The 17,984-nt window shown below is 51.7% G+C and overlaps 2 protein-coding genes across 11 annotated transcripts in view; one reads left to right on the forward strand and one right to left on the reverse strand.

Annotated features, from left to right (window-relative positions):
- LOC311528250 (uncharacterized protein) overlaps positions 1-12,622 on the reverse strand; it is a 34,613-nt gene extending 21,991 nt beyond the window's left edge. For 3 of the 8 annotated variants that reach the window (XR_014713550.1, XR_014713552.1, XR_014713553.1), the window contains exons 1-3: positions 12,132-12,620; positions 7,363-11,183; positions 87-237 (exon numbers count right to left, since the gene is read on the reverse strand). The gene's annotated coding sequence lies outside the window, so the exon portion shown is untranslated. Of the gene's footprint in view, positions 1-86; positions 238-1,206; positions 1,569-7,362; positions 11,184-12,131 lie in introns of those variants that run through there. The other 5 variants (XM_084643035.1, XM_084643041.1, XM_084643038.1 and 2 more) reach the window with 3 other exon arrangements.
- On the forward strand, positions 231-7,368 carry LOC311528252 (uncharacterized protein). Of its 3 annotated transcripts, none has more exons than XM_084643046.1 (2): positions 231-523; positions 3,093-7,368. In XM_084643046.1, the coding sequence occupies exon 2, from the start codon at positions 3,297-3,299 to the stop codon at positions 4,449-4,451; it is 1,155 nt and encodes a 384-aa protein (XP_084499172.1). In that variant the 5' UTR covers positions 231-523; positions 3,093-3,296; the 3' UTR covers positions 4,452-7,368. The 3 variants fall into 3 exon arrangements, with proteins under 3 accessions (XP_084499172.1, XP_084499171.1, XP_084499173.1); XM_084643045.1 differs by having other exon boundaries at positions 3,096-7,368; XM_084643047.1 differs by lacking the exon at positions 231-523 and adding an exon at positions 1,588-2,035 and having other exon boundaries at positions 3,096-7,368.
- Positions 12,623-17,984: the final 5,362 nt, after the last annotated feature.

A 17,984-nucleotide genomic window follows, 5' to 3' on the forward strand; every position in this document is an offset into this window, starting at 1 on the left:
AAGAGCCTGTGTCAGTAACAGCAGCAGCTCTGGGACTTGGTAAGGAGGGGGCTTGTGCAGTCACTTCCTTTCCCTCTCTCAATTACCTGCGGTCTGTGGCTCCGGTGAATGTCTGCAGAGCCCCTGGGGCTTCTCTAGGGGCTAGATCAGGCCAGAAGACGGTGAGTGTTGCAGCCCGAGCTGGTATGGGGGACACAGGAAGGGGATGGAGTAGCTGATGGTGTCTGTAGCTCTGCACTGGGAGAAGGGGAGGGGAGGCAGGAAGTGGATGATCAGAAACAGAAGGGTCAGGGACTGGACAGCTCCTGGGTGTAATTTCCAGGCTGCAGCACAGCCACAGCGGAGACAATAACCTGCTCTCCCAGGGGAAGGGAAGACACAGGAATACGAGGGACGGAAAGGGGCAGGCGTGAATGTCCAGGTGCTCATCTTGCCCTGATAGGCTGCAGAATAGCGTCCACGTTTCACTCCCCATTGCCCTCCTCTGATGAAGATGGGAAATGGCCACAGGGGAGACGCTCAGGTAGGGGATTTCTGGGGACTGGGTGTGTCCTGCAGAGGGGAGGGGATGTAAATACACTGTGGGGCTGAAGCTGTCTGTTAAACCTGCTGGGAGGAGAGACTTGTCAAGTCACTCACTTGGTGGGACAGCCACATGCTGGCCCCACCCATCACTCCTCCCTGCTCAAATGCCATTCAGACAGTGGTGACCAAGGCCATCCTGAAACTCCTGCTTTCCGCTTCTAGGGGTACTAAGCAAGCAGCCGAGCCCCACTTCTACCCTGGCCCCACTCTGCCTCTCCTGACAGCATGGCAGGGCAAGCATTAGGGAGGTTAGTCAGACTGTGGGGAGAAGGCCGTCAGCACCCCTGCACATTCACACTGAGCTTCAGCAGCAGCTCATCCCATTCTAGGAGGGGACTGCCAAGGCGGGGGGGTTCCAGAAAAGAGGGGGCCTGGTGGGTGGGATACAACATATGAGCTGAACAAATTGGGAGAGGGGTCATGGCGGTACAGGGAGAGTACCCCAAGGACAGGGACAGGTGAGGTGTTAAGAGAAAGGAGGAAAATGGAGATGGAAGAGACTGGCACGGAGAGAGAAAACAGATGGTGAAACAGAGGGAGATGGAGGAATGGGGACTGGGAGGCAAGGCTCCCAGCAACTGTCCTGCAGCTTTCTGTCTGTAAAAATGAGTTGATACTGACCTCAGCTCCTGGGCAGGACGGTGCTGGAGAGAGAAGCTGAATCCGAATGGGTTTTCCTTGCTCATGCACCTGAACAATATGCCTGGAGGAGCTGTGGGACCCGGAGCAGCTCTGGGGGTGGCTTATTGGAACCTGACCTTTTAGGATCAGACACCTCGGGTGGGGAAATCCACAAAACTGAAGAATCTAATGCCCTGAAATGCCCGAGGTTTGTAGCCTGGGATTTAGCACCGCTGTGACTGACAGGGACTTCTGGGAATTGTTTCCCACCCCCAGATGTATATAATAGTCTGTGTAATCCCAAGAAGTGAGAACGCGAACCTCTCAGCCCTGCTGAGGCCCAAGCCTGGGCCCTTCAACTCCTGCAAGAAGTGAGGCAAAGAAAGGAAAACAGAGGGAGCTCAGGACAAAGACAGATCTCTTCCTCTAGTGGTTAGCTGCAGCTGCAGCTTCCCAGTACTGGCAGCATTTACAGCTATAAGAGGGAGAGGGCAGCAGATCTCTGAAGCCTGTGAAATATGGGAGAATGGAGAGGAAGTGCTGGCCTGGGGCTTCTTAGGATCAATAGTGGGATTGTTTCAAGGGCAAAGAGTACTGAGCGGGAGATGCTTCTTTTTTCAGGTACCAGTGACCATAAAGGAAGTGGAGGACTTGTGGCACCTTAGAGACTAACCAATTTATTTGAACATAAGCTTTCGTGGGCTACAGCTCACTTCATCGGATGTGACAGTCTATTGCACCAAAGGGCAGTAGGTGCTTTTGGACCCTCATCAGAGGGTCTTCTACAGGGATGTCATGCAGGAGAATTACAAGACTCTGATCTCCCTGGGTAAGGGCTTGTTCTCCTTCACTTATGAGAAGGCTGCACTCTCTATGAAGGACATAGGTCAGTTTCTGGACAGGGATCTTCCCAAGTCCCTTAGAATTCTGGGCAATCAGCACAAAACTGTGCGAGAGAGAGAATGCCACAGTCCCATCTCTTCCTAGGGAAAAGAAGTTGCAGAAACACAATGGCAGTGCTAAATTCCCCAGAGCCAGAGCTTGCACTGAGGGAGGAGATATTATATTTATTTGTCCAGGGTCATTTATGTACATGTAATCACTGTATTTCTCCACTTCATCCTCTGAGTGTGTTCTGGACACTCTGAAGGTTTAGTAATGGACAAGTGGCTTAATGTTTGCAGCTCAGCTGAATCACTGAGTCCTGCAACGGGTAGACACTCAGTCTGAATCTCTCTCGGTCACATCTCACACCAGAACACTGCCTTTCCCAAAGAGACTCAGCAAACTCTTTCCCATCCATTTTGATAATACAAGCACCAGTAAAGAAAGACACTGGGTTTAAAATCACAGAACAGTTTTTCTAACCAACCTGGATCTCCCATTTTGCTTTCCGTGACCAGGATTTCTGACACCTAAACCTGGCAGGATCTCCTGCACAGAACAAGGGGAATAGCCATGGGGGTCCCTGGAATCAGGGGAAAGTAAGATACCAGTGATACCTGTACAGGTGAGGAGGAAAATTAAGTCAGAAACCATTACTAAGTGAAAAAAAGAGCTGAAGTCCCAACCAAGCCATTGTGAGCCCTCACGTTTGTGTTTCATCAAATTCAATATTATAAACAGCTGTTCTCTCACATCCCTCATAGATCTCCCAGAGGTCTTTCTAGAAGCCAGTAAGCCCTCCCTTCACTCGGCCTTTGTAGAGCTGAGGATATGGGATGTTGGCACTGCAATGCTCTCTCCTCTGGAGAAGGGATTTAAAAGAAATTGGTTCCTGAATTTCAATCTGAATTAAAACAGACAAAAATCATGATGAACCCTCTGCAGTTTCCTTTCTCCTTCACACAGAGAATGAGCGGTGTCTGAGTTTTTGTTTTTTCCAGCAGATGTTTGGATCATGAATGAGAGTGCAGAGAACCTTCAGCAGAAAGGACTTGAGCGAGGGGAACCAGATGGAACAATTTCAGGGAGATCCGAAGAGAATGTTTTCCAGAATCCTGATCAAGAAAGAGCCCATGAGAGTTGTAACTGCCCAGAAAGACAGAGGGTAAACTCTCCAAAAGAGAGAGAAAATCCACTCACCGTGGATGAGACCTCACAAACATCAAAGGCACCACTGTCCATCAGAGAGCTGTCGCCACAGGCAGTCAGTGAACACTAAGTGTTGTGAGAAAAGGTACAGCAGGGGCTCAGGCCTCAATGGCTGCCGAAGAGCCCCGATGGGAAAGAAATCCTATCCATGTGCAGACTGTGAGAAGGTCTTCAGCTGGAGCTCAGCCCTGATCACCCACCAGAGAACCCACACGGGTGAGAGGCCCTACAAGTGCCCTGCCTGTGGGAGAGGCTTCAGCCAGAGCTCCAACCTTGTCAGACACCACCGCACCCACACCGGGGAGCGGCCCTACGAGTGCGGTGAGTGCGGGAAGAGCTTTGGCCTCAACTCCCACTTCCTCAAGCATCAGCGCACCCACGCCAAGCCCTACCCTTGTGGGGTCTGCCAGAGAGGCTTCTACAGCTCCTTGGCCTTGGGCAGGCACCAGAGAGCCCACGCACAGGAGCAGCGCTACACCTGTACAGACTGTGGGAAGAGATTTCGGGTGCGCTCGGCACTAGCCCAGCACCGCAGGACGCACACAGGTGAGAGGCCCTTCCAGTGCTCCAACTGTGGGAAGGGTTTCAGCCAGAGCTCCAACCTGCTCACGCATCAACGCGTCCACACTGGGGAGCGGCCCTTCCACTGCACTGAGTGTGGGAAACGCTTTGCTGTCAGCTCCCACCTCAGCACTCACCAGAGGAACCATCGCGCGGAGCGGCCCTGCCAGTGCACTGCCTGCGGAAAAGGCTTCGCCAACCCTGCCAAGCTACTCGCCCACCAGAGACGCCACACGGGGGAGCGGCCCTTCCAGTGCCCCGAGTGCAGAAAGTGCTTCAGTGACAGCTCCCTCCTGGTGAAACACCAGCGTATCCACACTGGGGAGCGGCCCTTCCAGTGCCCCGAGTGCGGGAAGAGCTTCAACCGGAACCTGACCCTACTCAGACACCGGAGAGTGCACACCGGGGAGAGGCCCTATATCTGCCCTGCCTGCGGGAAGGGCTTCAGCCAGAGCTCCCACCTCATCACTCACCAGAGAGTGCACACAGGGGAGCGGCCCTACAAATGCCCCACCTGCGGGAAGGCCTTCAGCCAGAACTCCAACCTGATCCGGCACCAGAGGAACCACAAGCACCAGGGCACACTGTAACCAGCTCATCAGCACTTGCCTCACACAAGCGAAATCTGCACAGGCACACTTTGTGGCAAAAGCTTCAAACAGAGCTCAGACCTTACAAGGAAACAGGGAAGCCACATGGGGAAGGAAGCGACGGCTGTCAAACAAATCGAGTCCTACCGTTTGAATAGTGCCGAGGAAGTGCTGAAAGCAGGAAGCGGTGCACTGTAGGGAAGTGATTGCTTGGTGATGTTTTTGGATGGAGTAGAAGGAGAAACAAGGTGACAAAAAGAGGGGGATAAATCTGATAATCTACAGGCATTTGAAAGGGATACATACCAAGGGCAAGGAGAACTTATTTAGGGTTGCACAACAGATGCAGCTAACAGCAGCAGAATGAAATTAAAAGGGGAAGCATTTTTTAAAAAAGTTCTTGACAGGACTATGTATTATTGAGCAGTTGGATATTATCCCCAGAAAGCAATGGTAGCTTCCTCATTTGGGACTTTTTGAAATGTGTTTTTTAGGTTAATATACTATAGGGAGACAGGGAGATGGATCAGATGAATTAATGAGTCCTTTCTACCTCTCATGTCTCTGATTCTCTCAAAGGAGGGAACAAAGGCAAAGTTGCTAAAAACTATGGTGGTAAAGGAAGGTGAATTTGTTTTAATCTCAAGTCTATTGAATGACCCAACCTGTCCTTAAAATATGTTATTTACTGATACTGGATACATGATTCCTGCCATCCTTCTCTCCAGAACAATAGGGTAAGCCATCTTGTTTAGACAGTTTTACTAACCTATTTAATGCTGGTATTTTTATTGTAAAGCTAAGTGATATCAGAGACCAGAAAAGAATGCAAATAAGTTTCTCTACCTCTCTAAGAGGAGTAAGAATTTAAGGCTTCCCAATTTTAAGCCCAGATATGCAAATTAGACGGAACTTGTTGCAGAAAGGAAGGTATCTGAGGACTAAAGCCACAGACATTACAGTCCTTACCTTGCCGAGAGGAGCATTATCTATCAACAAAATCATATGTTAACTGGAAAGGAGAAATAATTGGACAAAATTACAGCAAGGATATGTGGATTGTGAGTGGTATAAAAAGGACTTTCCATACAAATTGCAGAGATTGAAAAAGAAACATTCACATAGGAGCAGTTTGGTTCACTGATACTTTTGTAATTCTCTTCAGTTAGTTCTGTCTTTTCAAACGTTTCCACTACTTTCTGCACTGTGATTTTACTATCTGAATTGTCGCTGTACATCTTAGCTCTTCCCCCGACTCCTCAAAGACAGACCAAGTATTCTTAGGACTAAGAACCCTCCCCTTTTACTAAAGCAGCCTAGACATGAAATTATCAGCACCCGTAGATGGTTTCTTATTTATGCACATTAATATCCGATGAAGTGAGCTGTAGCTCACGAAAGCTTATGCTCAAATAAATTTGTTAGTCTCTAAGGGGCCACAAGTCCTCCATTTCTTTTTGTCTTGTATTGGTATCCTGATAGCATACTTACAAAAATGCATTGTTTTGTTCACCGTTAATGGTATGTGCACTCAGGAGAGAGCCAAAGGAAAGCTATGAATTTGTATGTTGACAGCAACAAAATGAATCTGGAAAGGATTAAATCCATACATCTGTTGGTCCCTCATTCTTCTAGGCTGGTATTTGCTGTTTGCTCCAATTTAAGTGTTCATTCCAGCAGCACAGTATCCCCCACTGTAAAGAGCCACTGAGACTGCTAGAGATGTATGTCACTGGGCTTTCAGTTTGCAAACCATTCCAATCTCAGGCTTGTTACTAGAATGTTTTAAGGCAGTGGTTCCCAAACTTTAACAGCCTGCGAACCCCTTTCACTAAATTGTGAAATCTTGTGAACCCCCTCCTAAAAATGAGTATTTCCAGGGATTTAAGTTAAAATTTCCTCTGTACTCCATGGGGCTTTTGCTGTTGAACCCCGTTTACCGCCCCGGTCAACTGAGCTCCACTGAGCTCGGGCTGCAGGTCCCGCTGACCGCAGGGGCTTGGGGTGCCAGCCCAAACTGCTCGGCCCCGCTCTCCCTGGGGCTTGGGCTGCCAGCCCTGCGTGGACCACTGGGGTTCGGGTGGCCGGCTCCCCTGCTGATGGGGTCAGGGCTCGGGCTGCCAGCCCCAACTGCCTGGCCCGCTCTCCCTGGGGCTCGGGCTGCCAGCCCTGCAACTGAGTCCCACCTTCTGCCTCTAATGCCCAAGGTCCTCTGGCCGCCATTAGTGAAATTTTTCTGGTGAACCCCCTGTAACGTTCTGCGAACCACTGTTTTAAGGGAAACAAGGTCTTTTATTAATATTATTTAGCCAAGTTCCTTTACAATGAAACACAAACCACAATTTTTTTAGGGCCTGATGAGTGAATTAGAGGAGCATTGTGATGAATGAGACTGACCAAGCATGTGACACTTTGGACATCTGAATCCTACTTTGGTGGGAAACTACTCTACTGTAAATAACCCCATTACTATTTTCTCAGCAAACAGCTAAGATAAGGGGCTAGGATAAGGGCCATGTGTTAGGGCTGACCCAATCTCTTCTAAACACACAAATGATTACAGAAAGCAGGTGAATCTGTTCCATGGGGAAGGTGGCACTTCATCAAAAAAGCTTTCCCAGCTCCAACAGGGAAGCATTACCCTCCTAAAAAAACCACCAAATCATTGCACCATTGGATGGATCTTGAAATTCATGAGTAATTAGAATCAGGTACTACAAGTTACTTCAGTATGGAAAGTTACTTTCATTTTTGGGAGGGAGGTGACACAAAAACAATTTTTTCTGCTTCCTCTCTGTGCATTAGGCTGAAAAATACAGGGATTGGCATTATTTCCATTAATCACACTTTTGAACTTGTTCTCTCCTAAGAGTTATATTTCAATCTACATGATTTGCCCAGCCTTACTTACATTAGTGTAACATTCAGGGCATAATAGAGCATACTTTCATTTTTCCACTCTGAAATACTCCTGGAACTTGTTTTTTTAATTTACAATTTCTGGGTCGATCCTGCTTCCTGGGCTTCCGGTCACTGGGAGAAGACAGCTGACAGAGCAGGAAACTGAAAAAGCAAAAGGGGAAGATTAAAAAAGAAAAGGGGGGGTGGAGATGTAAAATGGAAATAAATAAGCACAAAGGAGCAACATGGAGGGAATAAGATAGCCCTTAAAAAGTTTCTTTTGTCATCATCTTTGAATTCTGAATGGAAGTACACTACGTTGCAAGAAAGAACACAGCGTGCCAATGACTTCTACATTTTGTAAGGGGAATACCACAACTAGCAGAGAAACATTATATAGCTAGCTAAAACAATTTAAAAGTTTTAAAGGAAGCTAAACTACTAGTGATTTCCATTTTACTTTGGGCAGCAAATAGTTTAGGGTAAAATCAGAAATGTCAGGATGGAAAAATAGACAGCCAGTTATAGTGGTTATTTTAATAGGCATATTGAAGTACAAAAAGATAAACTCTACTTGTATGGCACTGCTCCATCACACGACTGCAGATATATCCCAGTGAGTCTGGTCCCTCTCAAAGAATATTACAGTTCACAACAGAATGAATCTAAAGTCTGTAGCAAAAGTTTGCATTATAAGTTACGATGACAATAAACTCTGACTTATATCAGAAGTTCTATTTGTCTGTTTGAATACTGCAAGTGTACAATTCAGCTATATAAAAATATCAGGTCTGCGAAAGACTTTTTGTACCTCAGGTCATCCACTGTACAGTAAATTCTGAAGACAAGTCAAAGGATTCTTTCATCAGTTTTGTTATCTGTGAACGTGCTGTTAAATTGAATTCAATTCCCCCACAGTGTAATTCATCTGACTCAATTCTTTGATATATTTACAATGCATAAGTTTTCATTCCAACTGCAACAGTACATTTTTGGCCTAAAAACATGGAGCTGTGAGTATGCAACAGAGAACCAAAGACACATGCCTTTCTAAATATATCCTTAAAGTGCAAAATGTGTGTTTCCACACAACGGCATGAAAATATAGTTAGTCTGAGAAAGTCAATGCACTCAATATAGAAAATAGGAACATGCATTTAAACATGCTCAAATTATGGAAACGATTTCTTCCTTTTTTTCCTGGCATAAGTGACTTTTTGTGTAATAATAAGTGATAAGCAAACATTTAAAGTAGGTTCTATAAGTGTTGCTAAAATGATTTAAAGCTTACAGGAACTTAGGATGAAGCCCTGGTTTAAGAAGAGCTATGCTGTCATAAAGGCACCACATTTTCCCCTGCTGTTTTTGTTTACTTTAAAAATATGTTTAGCGCTCCTCAGAATCTGTAGAGTGTCATCTCAGTTCTGTTAAAGATGATCTCTCGGCCATATTTAACATGAAATCCCATAATGACCGCAGTCAAATCAAGTTATTTCCAAGTTTTCCCAATGTAATAGGTTCAGTAACCAAAGACAGCAATACGTTAACAGTATACTTGATTTGGCCAAACAACGTCAGAGATTAGAATCTCTCTCTACCAACAAATTTTCTGTTCTGAAAAGCTTAAAATTAAAAAAAAAAAAAAAATTTACTCTTTCAGCTTTGATACAAAATGATGTTCTGGAAGTTCAAAATTGTTCAAAGTAACCTGAATTACAGATTCGCCCCACTTGCCTTATTTATTTTCTGAAATGAAAAAAGGCTGATCTCCAACATCACACAGTAAGACCTGCCACTCTTCAAACCTATCTCACTCAGGGCACCAAGCCGTGCTCGGATGCTGAGCAGAACTTTCCTTTCCCTTGGGAAAGTAAGAAAAAAAGGCTCAGACACTATTTTTCTAGATATTTACAGTGCTTTAGAAACAAATTGCACTTCACAGGTTAAAATTCCATTAATCTTTCCCTACCCAATTTCTGGTACCAGCGTAAGCAAAAAGTTGGACTCCAATTTGGGCAGGAATGTCACTTTCTTTAATCTTCACCCAAGGGATCTCAATTTACATCTTGCAGCCAAAGACTCACCCCTCCCCCCCCCCCCTTTTTTTTTTTAAAACAATCCCTATAAAATTGAACATTTTGGCTGAATGATAATCCTTACGACTCTAGCTTAGAAGAGGCATCCTACCTATTTAAAACAAAATAGCGAAGGATGAACTCTGTGAAACTCTATTGTAACCGTGTAACATTTTGAACACAACACTGATTGTATGGAGCACTGGGAGACTTCTTGGAGAGATGTCTGGTGTGACAAAGAAAAGTGTTTGCCTTGCACCTTTAGAATGCAGAATTCCACGTCAGAATGTTTTCTTGAACAACACTGGTGTGACTCGGGGTTTTTATTTGATAGAAATTAACTCAGCCACTCCCTCCCCCATTTGGGGTGGGGACGCAGGGAACCACACCCAATTTTGGTTTTAGTGATTATTTACTGCTCTCCATCTTGTTGCTGCTCTCTGTCATGTTGATGATGTTGTTCTGGGTGGTCATCTTGGTGCAGCTGTTTCTGTTCCTGCCTTTTCTTTTCAGCTAGTGCTTTTGCCCTTGTAGTCATTGCTCTGGGCCTGATGTCGCACCCCTCTTCATCCTGCTGATGCTTTTTACAATGTTTCTCAAATGTAGACATTTTGGCATAAGTCCGGTTGCAAACCATGCAATGATAGGGCCTCTCCCCACTGTGCGTTCTCATATGAAGCTGGAGATAAGAGGACCTAGAAAAAGTTCGGCTACAAACAGAACAGCGGTGAGGCTCACGGGCTTCATGTGTTTTTAGGTGCTGTTTGAGAGATGAGGCCTGCTTAAAGGCCTTACTGCATGTGGTACATTTGAAATTCCTCTCCCCAGACTCAAGGAGCTGATGCGACATGAGGTGAGCAGAGGAACGGAAGTTTTTCCCACACTTCTCACATTTGTAGGGCCTCTCACCAGTGTGAAGGCGGATGTGCAGGATTAGTCCTGCCTTCTGTGTGAAGGCCTTCTCGCACTGGGTGCATTTGAAAGGCCTCTCCCCTGTGTGGACACGTCGGTGAGTCTTCAGGTGTGAGGCACGCCCAAAGTTCTTCCCACAGTCCTCACATTTGAAGGGCTTTTCCCCTGTGTGGATTGCTTTGTGCCTCACAAGGTGCGAGGACTGTAGGAAGAGCTTCCCACACACATTGCACTTGTACTTCCTCTCGCCCGTGTGCGAGCGCAGATGCAGGGCCAAGTGGGAGGAGGAGATGAATTTCTTGCCACAGAGCGGGCAGGTGTGGGGTCGCTCGCCAGTGTGAATGCGTTTGTGCAGTACCAGGCCAGAGGACAGAGCAAAGGTCTTCCCACACATGGGACACTTGTAAGGCTTCTCTCCTGTGTGAACGCGCTGGTGCTTCACCAGAGCTGATGTCTGCGCAAAGGTCTTTCCACAGAGCTCGCAGCGATACGGTCGCTCCGCAGCGTGAGACATCTCATGAAGCTCCAGCTCTGTCAGCTGGGCAAAAGATCTGCCACATTCAGAGCATTTAAACGGTTTGCTAATGAGAACTGATTTGCTGGGTGGATTGTTTGTTGATAAGTTACTAGTCATGGAATTATTAATAACAGAACTACTGGGTACCATTGTTGGTAACGAGAAACTTTGAGAATTCATCATTGTATCAGCTTGGCATATAACGTAATGTAATGTAACGTAACGATGGGGGGAATGGTATTTAGTCACGGAGAATCATAACAATGGTCTCCTCAATTTAAAGAGGAACAAATTTCAGCATCAGGTACACAGATGAATAGTTAATACCTGAAAGGGGAAAAAAGACGACAGAATGACATTCACCCTCACAATGCAATTCCACAAAACAATTTGATGTAAAGTGAGCCAATGCTAAGCGCTGTCATTGTCTCATGGTGTTTCTCTGCTTTCTGCTTGTGACCTACTGCGCCATGGTGTCTCAGTCTTGTGCGTTTGGGTTTGGTCCTTGTTTTAAATCAAGATGTCTCTGCGGCTACCAAATCAAGAATGGGTCTGTGTAAAATTTTCAAAAATACCGACGTGATTCAAACAGCCTAAGTAAGCCTCATCCTGAACAGTGACGCGGGCCCTTTGGGGCTTTCCTCACCCCCTTGTTGTTACACGTTTCAGCAGCTGCCCAGTGACCACGGGCAGGAACGGAGGCTGCCTGCTCGGACACGCAGAGTTGATGATTAAGGCTAAGAGCAGGTCGCAGAATCGATGACGTTTCCCGCTCCGGCCCCAGGGCAGCGGGGCTGGGGCCGGGGCTGGGGCTGTCCGCCAGCCGGACCCCTCCCGCCCCCCGCCGCCGCCGCGGGCGCCAAAGCGGGACCCTGGAGCTCCCAGCCGGAGTGGCGGTGGGTGCCGGACCCCCGCTCCCTCCCCAGGGCTCGGGCGCAGCCCCCTTGCGTCGCGGTTGTTTTCGGTGAAAGGCAGGGGCGGGTCAGGGCAATAAACACAAAGTCGGGGAAGCCCCTGACCCGCCCCTGCCTTTCACCGAAAACAACCGCGAGAAACTCTTAGCCTGACTGGTGACACGGAGCGGCCGGGCCGGGCCGGGCCGGGCCGGGGCCGCCCCCCACCGCAGGACACGGGCGCGGGCCCTGAGGGCGGAGCAGGAGCCCCGGGGGCTGCCCGCGCCCCGCGCCCCGGCGACACTCGCCCCCCGCCCCGGCCCCGGCCCGGCCCGGCGGCAGGAAAGGGCCGCCCCGCCCCGCGCCCCAGAACCGCTATTACCCGGCAGCGGCAGCTTCCCCGACTGGCTTCCACGCCCCGGAAGCGATCCCTGCGACCCGGAAACACAGCGCCGCCGCCCCACACTGCGCATGCGCTCCGGACGCGCACGGCACGGGTGGGAGGCCCCAGCCACCCCCCCGCCCCGGAAGTCCCGTGCCCACCGTTGCCTGCCCGGACTGGAATTTGCGACACACGGGAGGGGAGGAGGCGAAGCTTCAGGCTGTGCCCCGCCCCCTCCGAACGCGGCTGGGCACGTCCACCAATGGGCCCGGCGCACGGGAGGGCGGGGTTTCAGGCGCACGCCGCTGTTAGTCACCGTGCTTCCCACGGTAGCTCGTAGGGGCCAAGACAGAGCGCGCGCTGCGCACTTAAGAATCCGCGAGACCAGACGCTCTGAGCCTGCGCGCGACGCTGCCGCCATCACCTAGGAAACCCCTCGCTACCGCACGCGCCGGCCCAGCTGCGGCCGTCGACTTGTTCCGGCCCCTCAATTCGCGCAGCCTCGCCACGTCGCCCCGGCCCCGCCCCCGCCGCCCCGTAACCCCCCCAGCCCCCGCCCCCTCAGCCCCCACCGCCGCATAATCCGCCCGGCCCCCGCCCCCTCAGCCCCCGGCGCCCCCTAACCCCCCAGCCCCCGCCCCCCCATAATCCGCCCGGCCCCCGCCCCCTCACCGCCCCATAACCCGCCCCCTCAGCCCCCAGCCCCCGCCACCCCGTAACCTGCCCGGCCCCCACCCCCTCAGCCCCCGCCGCCCCATAATCCGCCCGGCCCCCGCCCCCTCACCCCCCGGCGCCCCGTAACCCCCCAGCCCCCGCCCCCCCATAATCCGCCCGGCCCCCGCCCCCTCACCACCCCATAACCCGCCCCCTCAGCCCCCAGCCCCCGCCACCCCATAATCCGCCCGGCCCCCGCCCCCTCATCCCGCCCCACCGCCTCACCCCGCCCCCTAACCCCTCAGCCCCCGCCGCCCCATAATCCGCCCAGCCCCCGCCCCCTCATCCCGCCCCACCGCCTCACCCCACCCCCTAACCCCCCAGCCCCCACCGCCCCATAATCCGCCCAGCCCCCGCCCCCTCACCACCCCATAACCCGCCCCCTCAGCCCCCAGCCCCCGCCACCCCGTAACCCGCCCAGCCCCCGCCCCCTCACCACCCCATAACCCGCCCCCTCAGCCCCCAGCCCCCGCCACCCCGTAACCCGCCCGGCCCCCACCCCCTCACCGCCCCATAACCCGCCCCCTCAGCCCCCAGCCCCCACCACCCCATAACCAGCCCGGCCCCCGCCCCCTCATCCCGCCCCACCGCCTCACCCCGCCCCCTAACCCCCCAGCCCCCGCCCCCCCATAATCCGCCCAGCCCCCGCCCCCTCAGCCCCCACCACCCCATAACCCGCCCAGCCCCCGCCCCCTCACCACCCCATAACCCGCCCCCTCAGCCCCCAGGCCCCACCACCCCGTAACCCGCCCGGCCCCCGCCCCCTCACCACCCCATAACCAGCCCCCTCAGCCCCCAGCCCCCGCCGCCCCGTAACCCGCCCAGCCCCCACCCCCTCAGCCCCCGCCGCCCCATAACCCGCCCAGCCCCTGCCCCCTCACCACCCCATAACCCGCCCCCTCAGCCCCCAGGCCCCACCGCCCCGTAACCTGCCCGGCCCCCACCCCCTCAGCCCCCAGCCCCCACCGCCCCATAATCCGCCCAGCCCCCACCCCCTCACCACCCCATAACCCGCCCCCCCAGCCCCCGCCCCCTCACCGCCCCATAACCCGCCCCCTCACCCCCCACCTGTAAGCCACCCGCCCAGCCCCCACCCCCTCACCCCGCCCCAGAACCTGCCCAGCCCTCACTCCGTAACCCCCATCCCCTCCCATAACCTGCCCGACCACCTCACCCTGCCCCGCAACCTGCCCTATAACCCCCACCCCCCTCACCCCACCCCGCCTCCCCATAACCTGCCCAACCACTTCACCCCACCCCATAACCTGCCCAGCCCCTCACCCCACTTCACCACCCCATAACCTGCCCGACCACCTCACCCCACCACAGCCTGCTGTAACCCTGCCACGCTGCCCCCTGCCATACCACCCCATAACCTGCCCTAACCCTGCCACACCACCCCGGAGCCTGCTGTAACCCCACCAAGTCACCCTGCCACACTGCCCCCTGCCACGCTGCCCCCTGCCATACCACCCCGCCCCCTGCCATACCACCCCATAACCTGCCCTAACCCTGCCACACCACCCCGGAGCCTGCTGTAACCCCACCAAGTCACCCTGCCACGCTGCCCCCTGCCATACCACCCCATAATCTGCCCTAACCCTGCCACGCCACCCCGGAGCCTGCTGTAACCCCACCAAGTCACCCTGCCACGCTGCCCCCTACCATACCACCCCGCCCCCTGCCATACCACCCCGTAACCTGCCCTAACCCTGCCACGCCGCCCCAGAGCCTGCTATAAAAGTACTACATAACACCCTGCCACGCAACTGGCCATAACCGTGCCATGCAACCCATAAGATAGAATCAAAGAAGATTAGGGTTGGAAGAGACCTTGGGAGGTCATCTAGTTCAACCGCCTGCTCAAAGCAGCAGCAAACATAACCCCCTGCAGGCAAGCTGCCGTAACCCTGGCACAGAGTCTGCCATAATCCCACCATATCACCTTCTGCGATGCAGCCTACCGTAACCCCACCATCTCACCCACTGCCACGCAGTCTGCTGTAACCCCACCAGGTAAGCCCCTGCCATAACCCTGGTATGCCACCTCATAGCCTGCTACAGCCCTGCCACATAATCCCCTGCCATGTAACCTGCTGCAATCCCACTGCATCACCCTGCCACGCAGCCGCATGGCCTGCCAGAATCCCACCATGTCACCTGGCCGCACAACCTGCCCTAACCCACCATGTAATCTGCTGTAATCCCACCAGGTAAACTCTTGTAATCCCTGCCTTGTCACCCTACCACACAGCCTGCCCTAACCTACCATGTAACCCTGCCATGCTGTATCACCCACTCGCCTGCTGTGTCCGTACAACGTAACCCCCTACCATGTAACCTGCCATTACGCTGCCACCGCACCTAGCCACACCCCCTGCCATAAACCTGCCCCACAGCCTGACGTAACCCAGGCACATCACCCCAGCATGCCACTACATAGCCTACCATAAACCCACCACGTAACCTGCCACACACCTTGCTCTAATCCTGCCTTGGTGCTCTGTAGCCTGCGATAACCCTGTCATGCTACCTGCTGTAACCCCACCAAATCACTTGGTCACCCACCTTTCCCCATTGTAACCCTGCCACGGTGCCCCATAGCCTGCAATCTGCCGTGCAGCCACATCCTACAGCAAAGAGAGGGGGGCTTTTGTGTGACTGCAGCTGATCCACTCCCCAGCTATGGACATGTTCTCCCATTGTCCCAGCCGTACCCACTCCGGTGCTGTGTGCGTGTGTGGGGTAGCTGTGGCGCTCAGGAGGCTGCGTTTGTCACAGCCATGACCCACATAGTAGAAAGGTCAAGCTAGCATTTAAGTGTGGACCAGGCCAGAGTCCTGCTGCTAAGGAGACCCAGACTGATCGTTGCTGTGTGGAGACCGAACAGAGCCACCAGTGCTGACAACACTGTAATTTGCATTGCACGACAGGTGAGCACTTGAAGCAAATTGCATTTCGTCGCAAAAGGGATGGTCTAGGTCGGGGTGGGCAAACTTTTTGGCCTGAAGGCCATGCCTCCCCAAACAGCCTGGGCCCTGCCCCCTCCCACTTCCCGCCCTGACTGCCCCCCTCAGAATCCCCACCCCATCCAACCCTCCCTGCTCCTTGTCCCCTGACCACCCCTCCTGGGACCCCCCACCCCTAACTGCCCCCCAGGACCCCCCCATCCAATCCCCCCCACTCCCTGCCCCCTTACCATGCCGCTCAGCGCACCAGGACTGGTAGCCGCGCCGCCTGGCCAGAGTCAGCCACGCTGCCGTGCAGTCTAGATTCCAGAGTGCTGGCAGCACGGTGAGCTGAAGCTGCGGGGAATGGGGGGACATCAGGGGAGGGACCAGAGGCTAGCCTCCCCAGCCAGGAGCTCAAGGGCCAGGCAGGACCATAGGTTGCCTAACTCTGGTCGAGGTTGACAGTCATGCCTCAGTACAGGGGGATGGACTATATGACATCTCAAGGTCCCTTCCAGTCCTGCTTAAATCTGTGATGTACAAATGAAAACATTTACTTTGGATCAAGCCAGTTTCAAATGTGGCAGGATAAACTGTAGCTTGCATAATATTTATACTCTTAATTCTGCATTTTAATTACTAAAAAGGGATGCTGTTCCTAATTTACAAACATATATAAATATATATTATAAATATTAAAGTATATATACACACACACACACTCACTCAGATGGAAAGTTCCCATAATTTCAAAGAAAGTGGAATGTAGAAACATTAGAAACCAGTGTGCCATTGGAGTCTTTATACATTACTAGTCATATGGGATAAATCCTCTGATTTACTGTAAACTAATATAGTCTTTGCTGTGCCTAAATCTGGAGGAAATCCACATCCTCATAGCTGAATGCAGCAAGCATGGAAAAGCTGTAGAACATTCTTTGTTTCTGAGTACAGCTCACAATGGTCTGTTAAAGAGAAATGGCAACATGCAGCATGACCATTTAAAAAAGTTTATTATATTTTTAAACTTACAGACCACTTCATGTTTAAAACAAAAATACCAGTGTCCAGTCATGACAGCTAAACAATTCTGAACACACTGGCATCATGCTGGAATAATTTGCTACTCACAACTGTTCTTCCACCATTGCTGCCATTCCATAAACAAATGATTGTGCATTTGTTTGATCATTTTACTGATAAATTGAATACTGTATTGCAACTAACAATGATTATTGGCACTACTAGGTGTTTACGAGTGTCCACAGTCAAAAACATATTGTCAGTTTCTGGGATAACTGCACCTCTGACTTGCTGGTCTCTCTGAGCCTCAAGTCCGAGGCCTTGAGCTGTCACTTCTCTCCAGGTGGAATCCTGAAATTCTCTCACTCTCAGCCCAGGCTTTGGGCTGTAGTCCCCTGGTGCTGATTATCTCCAGCAGGTTGGACTTAGGTTCAGTCCCTGCAGTTCTGTTCTCTCTGGGAGCTCTGACCAGCAGTGACCAGACAGCCTTTTTAAAGCAATCCAATTGTTTATTTAGAACCAAAGCATTTCGGAGAAAGATGATTTTAGATAAACAGCTTATACAGATGTCAAGTTTACCAGATACCACACGAGAACCTGCTTCGACACAGAAATAAAACCCCCTCCGATCACACACTCCTAGCTGTCACCCAGCACCCCCACACTGGAACCCATATGGGATATCATCAAACTGCAACCCATATTCGATGGGGACCCCATCCTGAAAGAATAGGGAAGGGATAGCTCAGTGGTTTGAGCATTGGCCTGCTAAACCCAGGGTTGTGAGTTCAATCCTTGAGGGGGCCATTTAGGGATTTGTGGCATAAATTGGGGATTGGTCCTGCTTTGAGCAGGGGGTTGGACTAGATGACCTCCTGAGGTCCCTTCCAATCCTGATATTCTATGATTCTAAATCTTTCCTGAGCCCCCTCTTCTGGCCTTCAAACAACCCCCCAACCTTATTATTAGAGGCAAGCTCCCAACAGACCAGGACACAACTCAAAGTGGCACCAGATGCAAAACCTGCAGACACATCTCCACTGCTACAATGACCAACACTCCCTACAACATACCTTTCAAGATCCATGGATCCTACACATGCCTATCACAACATGTGGTGTACCTCATATGGCCCACTAATGCCCCAATAGCAACTATATAGGTG

This window comes from Lepidochelys olivacea, assembly GCF_965140295.1.
Source record: "Lepidochelys olivacea isolate rLepOli2 genome assembly, chromosome: 11".
NCBI classification, from domain to species: Eukaryota; Metazoa; Chordata; order Testudines; family Cheloniidae; genus Lepidochelys; species Lepidochelys olivacea.